The sequence below is a fragment of the Nuphar pumila genome, chromosome 4 (genome assembly GCF_984573655.1).
Source record: "Nuphar pumila chromosome 4, dmNupPumi1.hap1.1, whole genome shotgun sequence".
NCBI lineage: Eukaryota > Viridiplantae > Streptophyta > Magnoliopsida > Nymphaeales > Nymphaeaceae > Nuphar > Nuphar pumila.
This window is the reverse complement of record NC_143252.1, coordinates 136500139-136509385: the sequence shown is the minus strand read 5'-3', so window position 1 is coordinate 136509385 and position 9247 is coordinate 136500139. Positions and strand designations below refer to the sequence as shown.

Here is a 9247-nt window from a genome sequence, read left to right as displayed (position 1 = left end):
TCATCGCATTTAACAACCATGGTTTGAATAGGGGATGAAAAACATGGAACAGAGAATGGACCATGGAGATTAAAATAAAAAAACCCCGCGAGGATGGTAGGCAAAATTCTACTTGTGATCTCAGGTGCAATTTGATTGCACATTTTATAGTGGGCTTTTTGAGAATGCAGCCTGTCAGTTGTGGGGGCCCCAGCAGTCACCTGATATCAAATTTCGTTGTGGGCCCGCACCCGGCAAGGGCCTTTGTCCTTTGAGTCCTGCGGGCCCCACCATCGTTATCAGAATGGGGCTGCCCGTCCCGACCCACCAATCAGGAAATCCACACGCAAGCCGGGCAGCCCTCCACCCTGACCAATCCTCTTACGGTTACGGGTAATTGACTGAACTATCCCCCACACCGTTCACCAATTCCGATTGTGTCGTTCACCAACATCACGCAGAAACTGCGATATTGGACATATCCGTCATTTCCTTAAAATCTACCCCAAGAAAAAAGAAACACAAGAAACCAGAGCGTCATGACCCACCACGGAGACGTGTCAATATCTCAACCGTTATACACACGTTCGATCTGGCCACAGGCTACCTATCCTTCTATAAATACAATGAGCTTGTCATTGTTCCCCTCTTCGTTTCCGGCTCCGTCGCAGGAAGAGAAGAGAGTGGGGAAGGAATGGCGGAGGAAAGAGGAGCGAGGGTGGGAGGAGGGTGGGAGAGCATGAGCCCGGAGGTGCTGTCCCTGATATTCGTGAGGCTGCCGCTAACGGAGATGGCGGGGGTGGTGCCGGCGGTGTGCCGGTCGTGGCGGGAGGTGGTGGACGGGCCCTACTGCTGGGCGGAGATCGACGTCGAGCAGTGGTGCCGACGCGTCAACGATTCCTTCCGTATCGACGGCCTCCTCAAGAAGCTCGTCGCCCGCACCTCCGGCACCCTCCGCAAGCTCTCTGCCTACCGCCTCCGCAGCGACTACACCTTCGCCTGCATCGCCATCGGGTGCCACGCCGTTTCTCCTCCTCTTTCATTTTAGTTTCTATAGTAGTTATTTTTCTGATTTTCGGTGGCCTTTTTGGGTTCACTCTCTTGTAAAGAGAACCGGGATAAGTGGGGATGCTGCATTTTCTGGATAAGTTTCTTCAGCTTCTTCATCGAGATATTGCGCTGTGTTTGTTCATGATTATCCCTGTTTTTCTCTGGTTTAACAAACTGTGGATCGTGCAATCTGTGTCCACTAGTTTGTTTTTTGCCTACACAGCACACGCTCTCCCCCCTCTCTCGCTCTCTGAGGTACTGGCTGAGCCACCCGGACACTTCCAATGACACGCTGCTGTTCATTTCATTGACCAAAATGCCATTAGTATTTGGGGGAAATGCCTGGCATCACTTTCTATTCACTAGTCCTTTGTTGCTGCTCAATATGATTGGCATGTCACACAGTCACTCCAACGTTCCCCGTGTCGTGTCCCTTGTAGACTTTCTTCTTTGAAAATTTCCACAGGATTGTTGTGTCCCGTGCAGTGTTATTAAAAACGTGCCTTGAGGCATCCCTCTATGCCTCAAGGCGCATTCCTGAGGCGTGAGGAAAAAAAAAAGAGAGGAAAAAAACCCAAGAAGAAGAAGATATTTTCTATTTTTAATTAGTTTTTAGTTAGATTCTTTACTTTTTATATGTTAATCTCATATTTTTTTAGTATTTATTTGAGATTTTCTATTGGTTGTTGTTTTATAAGATACTATATTTTTTTAATTATATAATTAGTTTTTCAGTTATGGAATCAGTTTTTTAGTTACTTTTCTATGTTAATATTATATTTTTTAGTATTTATTTAAGATTTTTTATTTTTAATCGGTTGTTACTTCATTAATAAAGTAATTTTTATAATATTTTAAAGTTTTTTAAAAAAAATTTTAAGGCTTATGTCTTACGTCTTGAGGCTTAATCCTGGGCTCGTTTTTGGTGGAGCCCCCTAGCTAGCTACGCTCTTCCTTTTCGTGCTTGTAAACGTAGGTCTTTTGATCGTTGTTGTCTCATGCAGCATATAGTTTTCTCGTGGTGAAAATCTTTGAGGGCAATTTAGTCATTTATGAATCTTTAAGGAGCACCAATTTCGTCAACCAAAATTTAGAACATCATCGGGATTTTAAATTTGTGGTGGTGTTTTCTATTTTCACTATTGCTTAACTGGACTTGGTGAGGGCCTTTTCGGTAATTAAGTTCTGAATTTATTTTATTTTGCTTGTTTGAAACCAATTCCCGTACACCGTTGAGCTGTCTGTGTGCATTTTTACAGTGACGAGATTACCTTTTTCCATTTATGTACTTATCTTTATTCTTTATCATTCTGTTCTTCATATATATCATCAGCAAGCGCTTTTTAGAAAGCGGGGCGTGTTAAAAAAATATAGGCGGCGTTTTCGTCATTTTCGACAGATTCAAGGTCACGCAACGCAACTGATTTTTATCATGTAATTTTGGAAAAGCACGGGGATGTTTTTGTCATTAATGAGGTTGAATAACTAGTTATTTTCCAGCATTTCACCATTTAAGAGAAAAGAAGTGTACTGAGGATATTTTCATCATTTTTTGAAGATTCTGTTGTTTACAGTCTACTTTGATAGGTAGTTCTGTCTCGAAGTTTGGTGCTCGGAGGACTAGCCGTTGGGTTCTTGTACCGTATCCATCAGTGTTTATGTTTCCTACCTGATTGCTGGTTCACTCGGTTGTCCCGTGCCCATGCAGAGCTAAGCACCTTCAGACGCTGCGGATGCCGCTCAGCGAGGTCAGGGAGGCGGTGGTCATCAAGTTCGCGGACAAGTTTTCTATGCTGACGGTGCTGGACGTCAGCTACTGCACGAGCATCGGCCCTGTTGGCATCCGGGCGATGGGCAAGCACTGTAAGTCGCTCGCACACCTCAGGCGGAACATGCCGCCCTTCCTGAGCGACGACCATGGCACCAGCCGGCCTGAGGACGACGAGGCCTTAGCGGTCGCGGCGACGATGCCGGAATTGAAGCGCCTGGAGATGGCGTTCGGCAGGTTCGGGGATGCCGGGCTCGACGCCATCCTCGTGGGCTGCACGGCCTTGACCCACCTTGACATCCACGGCTGCTGGAACGTGATGATGGAGGGTGACCTAGAGGAGCGCTGCGAGATGAACAAAGTGTTCAAGGATCCGGATTGGGAGATGGAGGAGGAGTACGATGAGGAGGGAGACGAGGATGAGGATGGTGGAGTTGAGAGTGAGGATGATTAGATGAGTTGGGCTCCACTGGTTTTGCTTGGTGTGGGTTTGTGATACTTTTTTGAATGCTTGTTTGGTTGGAGTGAATTGGTTTCTGTGAGTTTGGATTTTGGTTTTTTCTTGGTGGGAAGAAAAAAACGATACCGTACATGAGCCGTTAAAAAATTCTCGGAGATTATACGTCATACATGCATAATAGGAAAGAAAGATGCGTGATAATTGGTAAAATGATCCTCTTTTCTTTGCTTGTATTGCTTTGTGGCTGGTGATGATAGCAGTCGATGTTTGTTTCCATTAGGGACAGGACAGGGTTACATACACTATATGGCTCGTGCTGAAGGAAATCGTTGTTTGGTGAACCTGGCTGGACATATATATGTACGTTTTGGTAGAGCTCATGCCAATGACTCTTCTCAGCCTTAGGCCCTGGACCAGGGTGAACATTGGGCTGGGTTGGTACAGCCTGAAACAAGGCCCGACAGGGTCGCTTGAACTGAGACCTGACATAAGGCCCGGCTCTATTATTATTGTGTCCAGTGTGGTCTTATGTTTGGGCTTTTAGGGTCAATGAGTGGTGGAACCAAACCTTGACCTGATTTAAGACAGTATTGGTCTCAACTTCGGGTTCAATAGAACCCCCCAACATAAGAGAAACCATACCCAGATCTTATAATGATTACATGAACCCAACCTGAACCTACATTGAAATTTGTGGATCTTAGTTGGAACTCGGGTTGGGTCTGGTATAAAATTTCACAAACCATACCTGGTTTCGGGATTTTGATTGGACCTTATTATTTATCACCAAACCCTGACCTTATAACCAATTTACACCCTACCTGGGCTACCCAGTTCTTGTTGGGCCTGATACCCAATCTCCCATCAGGTATTCCTTCCTGAATCCCTTCCAACACCAGCTCTCAAACAGAGCCTTAAGCTTCAGCCAAAACGAGGAACATGATCCTATCATTTCAAATAGGATGGGTTCCATCATACATTCAATCCTAGCCATCCAGCAGAACCATCTAGCGGTTGATCGAATAATTATGACTGGATGGATGATGGAACCCATCCTATTTCAAATGATGGGATACGTGTTTCAAAATGAACCATTATTTATGCAGGCTTTATAATAATAAAAAAATTTCAAAATTAAGAAGATGTAATTATTTTTAACATTAACCTTGTTTTAGAACTCGTATTTGGTATTAAAATCCCAACTACTGGATAAATGATGATCTCATGTCCAGGATTTGGGAGCCTTGGTATTTCGCAACACCTACCATTGGTTGGGAGCAAACAGCCATCTACAACTACGTTGGAGAGTTGCCAAATATTGTAGTTGGAAATGATGATGAGGAATTTGGAACTGCCATCCCCAACTCCAAGGATTCTTCATAACCAACCTCCCAAATAGTGGTGGGTGTTGGGGATTTCGTTGAAATAAACTCCAACGCCCACCAACTAGGGGCTCCCAAATACAGTAAACTGCATCTTCTAAGAAGCTTGAGAGATTGAATGCACATTGAGGAAAAGCTTGAGAGATTGAATGCACATTGAGGAAAAGGCACCCAAAGCTTTTAGTGCCACGTTCAAAGCTAAGAAACCCTATTACACAAGGCAAAAGAGTTTTTTTTTCCCACGCCGCTGATCATCGACAAAGGACGGCATCGCGACGATGGCTTGACTTATATAAACGACCTCAGCGTATTGCCGTAGCCAAAAAGGAGAGTTGGAGTGTTCATTCAGGGATCGAAAAAAAAAAAGAATTGAAAACGTTTGAATCTGAGCGCCAAAAGTTTCCAACGGGCGATTTGATTCCTGATCTGCCATTTTAATTTTGAGCCGAAAAAAAGGGGGAAAACAAAAAAACCAGAGGGGGGGGAGAAGGTAGAGAAGAGGGAAAAGAAAAACAAAGAATTTGGGGGTGGGGGAAGGAGAACATCGCAGAGTGAAGGATTGGAAAACAGAGGGATTGGGTTTAGGGCATTGAGGAGAAAAAAGGGTGATGAGATGACCAGGAGGAAGACGGTGGCTCCGGCGAGGGCCCGGAGGGGCGGCCTTGTTGCACAACGGCGTGGCTCCTCTCTCCATAGTCGCCTTCAAGGCCAACTCGACGGTATTTAGCTCCCCTTCTCCCCCCACCTCTCTCTCTCTCTCTATCTCTCTCTGGCAGACTCTTTTTGTGTGCTTCGGGCTACTTCCTCTTCTGGTGACTCATTTTTGTTTCTCTTGAAGCCCTAATCTCTCTCTCTCTCTCTCTCTTGTTCTTCTTCTTCCTTATTGTTTGACTAGCTTGTTATGCTACTAACACAGGTCGAACTCCCACTGGAAGCCCGCGGACTCCAACCACCACACCTCCTTCCTCAAGCCCACGCACTCCTCTGGTTTCTCCCTCTTTCTCTCTCTCTCGATCTGTGAGTGGGTGCGTGTGTGTGTCTGCGCTCTCTTTCTCTCTCTCCCCGTGTGTGTGTGAACTTCTGAGGTGATTCGTTTTGACGATCTGGTGTGAATCAGGGCAGGACAACTGAGGCTGGAGCTGTTCCTCGAGGTAAGAGCTGTGGCCTAACTCTGTGAGGATTTGATTTGGCCGGAAGAGAATTTTTGTTCAGAATTTAGTTAACTTGTTCATGATTCTGTGGTGGTGTTGAGTGTTTGGATGGACGGCTGACGTATTGTGACTGGATGATGAAGGAGATGGCGCAGGACCTTCCTTTAGTCAGCCTGATGTGGGCCGAACGGCGCCAAAGAGGAAGAAGCGCCGATACAGGCCGGGAACTGTTGCGCTACTTGAGATCCGGAAGTACCAGAAGTCGTTTAAGCTCCTCATACCTTCGTTGCCATTCGTTCGAGTTGTGAGTTGGGATCCCTCCATCATGTTGTTGCTTCTTTTGATGCATCTTTGAACTTGTTGTTTAGATTTTCTCAAGTTTAGGGGTGGTTTGGTAATATAAGTTTGAGATGAGAGGTGGCCGTTATAATTGTGAACCACACATTGAAACATTTTGGTATGGAGATCAGAATTTCAGAAAAGAAAGGTTGATATTAATTTTAGGTTGATCGGTGAAGAGTCATGCGTGTAAAATGGCTGCATGGAAATAACTGATTCGTTTGTCCAACCCTTTTGTCTATTTGAATGTTGAATCATGATTCACAGATATATAGTGTTGAATAGCGTGAAATGATCCGTCTCAACTGGGGGCCTATCCACAAAGTAGGCTAAATTGTCAGTGTTGTAAGAAACAAGATTAATGAATCTCTTCATGTTCACATCATCTCTTTGTGAAACATTCACTCTTTTTTTTTGGTTAAACCTGTCCATACTGAACCATAATTAGTACAATCATGGTTGGAAAATGCATACTACATATCGTGAATGTGACTTTATGTTGCAAAAGAAAACTTAATTTACTATGGCATAATTTAAAAAAGAATCATATGTTAAGAACCACAAAAATGATAAATAAATATGTAAATCATGACTTTAGGGTATGAATGAAGCAATCACATCCCACCTATGGATATTATACAATTTAATTAGTCATATCTCTTAATTTGATATTGTCATAATGAAGTAAACATACTACAGATATTAGATGGCAAATAAATACAGAATACATAGAAAATACAATTATAAAGAATTAAACACAATGTTAACCATCTGACATAAGTACAGGTGTTGCTACATGGTACAACAAGTGTATGGCCAGTCCGGTATATGTGGTTGGGTTGTGTATGTTGCACATACATGCACACATAATATATTTACCAGAAAGGAGGTGTTGTAATGTATATTAGTATACATGGATGTTCACTATCATAACTTATAAGCTTATAGTTTATAATAAAATGAAACACAATATAGAGAGGGACAAAAGAAAAATGTTATCAAGAGATTATCTAACGTTCTAATTTTCTGAAGTCTAATTCTAAACATCTTAATACCTTCACACTTCCAATATTTGTTCACATATCTTTAACATTCCATTTCTGGTTCTATCAATTGCTTATGCTTGAAAGCTTTTCCCAATTTCTTTGAAGACATCGGTGAATGTATATTTTCTAATGATAATGATAAGGAATCATTTGGCATGTCGCTACTGGTTCTATCTTTGCTTCATATGTTTGAGAACTTTCCCCAATTCTTGAAACTTGCAGTGGATTTATATTTTCTGATGATGGTTCATCTTTCTCTGGTTGGTCATTCAGGGTTTTCCATTTCTGATAGTGATTGTGTATTTCTTCTCTTTATTTCCTACAAACTGGCTATGATTTTCGTATAATTACTATTTGGAATATTAGGAGAGACTTGCCTCATGGATCCACTTTTACTTGCAAGATGTTTTCAATTTATGTTCTACTAAACTCATTATTTCACAAAAAATATACTTTAGTAGTTACTGGCTAACTCCATTTCCAGAATTTCTGCACCTAGAATTTTCTGGATTCTTTGTCTCTTGCTTCCACCATTGTCAATAGATCTAACTCGAGAATACGAGAAAGGTTATTTTTTATAAAACTTCTTTCTACATCGTCTTTTCTTAGATTGAATGGTGAGGAATGTGCTTGATGCCCCAAGATTTTCAATTATTCAAACCTTAAAGAACACTCAAAGTGATAAATAATGGTGGGGGTGGTTTTGGGGTAAAAATTTCCATGTCAGATACAAAAAGCCTGACTGATAGAAAAAGGTGTTACAAAAACATGTTTTTGGCATCCTTGCATAATCAAGAAGCATATAGTATGATGCATGTGATACACCCCAATAGTTGCAACCATAAAAAACTAATTTCAAGGTTATAATGTATCAGGATCCACTTTAAAAAGCATTGTATTATATGTTATTTTTCTAACATTGAGTACTCAGGTATATGATGAGTGATGGCAGGCATCGTCATGCTTATATCATATATTCAGTGCCCATTTATAACTTTTTATTTTCCTCTCCCTCAAATTCTGTTGATGCTGTCTGTAACTGTTGCTGTCATATTTACAGTGACTGATGAAGATTCTATTTATGTTTATATCATATATTTATGATGCCTAAAGTTGTTTTCTTAACATTTCATGCCAAACTGTGCTTGTTACTATCGTAAATAGTAAATACAGTGATCAATGGAGAATCTCTTAATTTCTTTTATCAATTATTGAAGCATATTTTGAACTTTTTTGGTTAATCCATCAATATTGATTTGCATTTAATTCAGTCTCGCATATGCTGTGTGATCTCTAATTACAAAGACCATAGAGTTTTTGTGCTGCCATTCAGTGTGTGTTTTCATTTTTAGCATGGATTACGACCCATATTGATTCTCTAGTCAGGTCTTTGTCTAGTTGAGCTGCTCTCGTGAACTGCCATGGTTTTCAGCTATGACTTTCCTATTGATGATGATTTTTGTGGATCTGTTAAAACACTTGCAACCACTCCCTCCCCCTCCCTCCTCTCTCTCACTTATGATTGGATGATTAATCATTTTTGTTTTCAAATCTGTAAGCACTGTCGCTTGCACCTCTTTCAATATTTAGATTATGAAAAAGGATTGCTTCCTCAATTCTCCCATTGGAGTGATAAGAAGTCTTTTGTGTACATGTTTCACATTAGCATCATAATTTTAATCTAGTTATCAATTAATTAAAGTTACACATTTATAAAAACTATTGCATTTTCATATGTTATTATTGTCTTTTTGGGTCTTGTACTCTTGTTGATATTCTCAAATGGTTCTGTGTTCCTATTAGCTTCCAGTTTTGTTGAATGAACTAGTACCTATTATTTATGCTTGTGCAAGCCTGCAAGAATATGGTTAATGGTTGTTGTCATGATCAATTTAGGTGAGAGAGATTGCTGGTTATATTTCAAGAGAACCTTTACGTTTTACTGCTGAGGCATTGATCGCACTACAGGAGGTATTTAGCAGCAAGCCGTTACTTTCTGTATGAAAAACTGGAGTACATCCATGTGAAAATGGGCATTTTCCTTAAATAAGATAAAAGAAAAAAGGGCCTCC

General features: G+C 41.3%; 2 protein-coding genes and 1 pseudogene across 2 annotated transcripts in view; all 3 read left to right on the top strand.

Moving 5' to 3' along the window:
* The first annotated feature begins 673 nt into the window (after nt 1-673).
* LOC149841212 (F-box protein FBW2 pseudogene) lies at nt 674-1027 on the top strand (annotated as a pseudogene).
* Nucleotides 1028-2717: 1690 nt separating this feature from the next.
* LOC149841211 (F-box protein FBW2-like) lies at nt 2718-4144 on the top strand. Its single transcript, XM_090004708.1, has one exon. It carries the CDS (start codon nt 2763-2765, stop codon nt 3249-3251), a length of 489 nt encoding a protein of 162 aa, XP_089860834.1. The 5' UTR covers nt 2718-2762; the 3' UTR covers nt 3252-4144.
* Nucleotides 4145-5118: 974 nt separating this feature from the next.
* Nucleotides 5119-9247, top strand: part of LOC149841210 (histone H3-like centromeric protein cnp1) — a 37593-nt gene continuing 33464 nt past the window's right edge. The window contains exons 1-5 of the mRNA XM_090003685.1: nt 5119-5358; nt 5556-5626; nt 5757-5790; nt 5934-6094; nt 9072-9146. Of these exons, the coding sequence (XP_089859811.1) occupies nt 5253-5358; nt 5556-5626; nt 5757-5790; nt 5934-6094; nt 9072-9146 (447 nt within the window). The 5' untranslated portion in view covers nt 5119-5252. The remainder of the gene's footprint in view (nt 5359-5555; nt 5627-5756; nt 5791-5933; nt 6095-9071; nt 9147-9247) is intronic.

What these genes read in the sequence shown, in the direction of transcription:
- LOC149841211 (XM_090004708.1), top strand. Translation starts at nt 2,763, where the DNA reads ATGCCGCTCAGCGAGGTCAGGGAGGCGGTGGTCATCAAGTTCGCGGAC.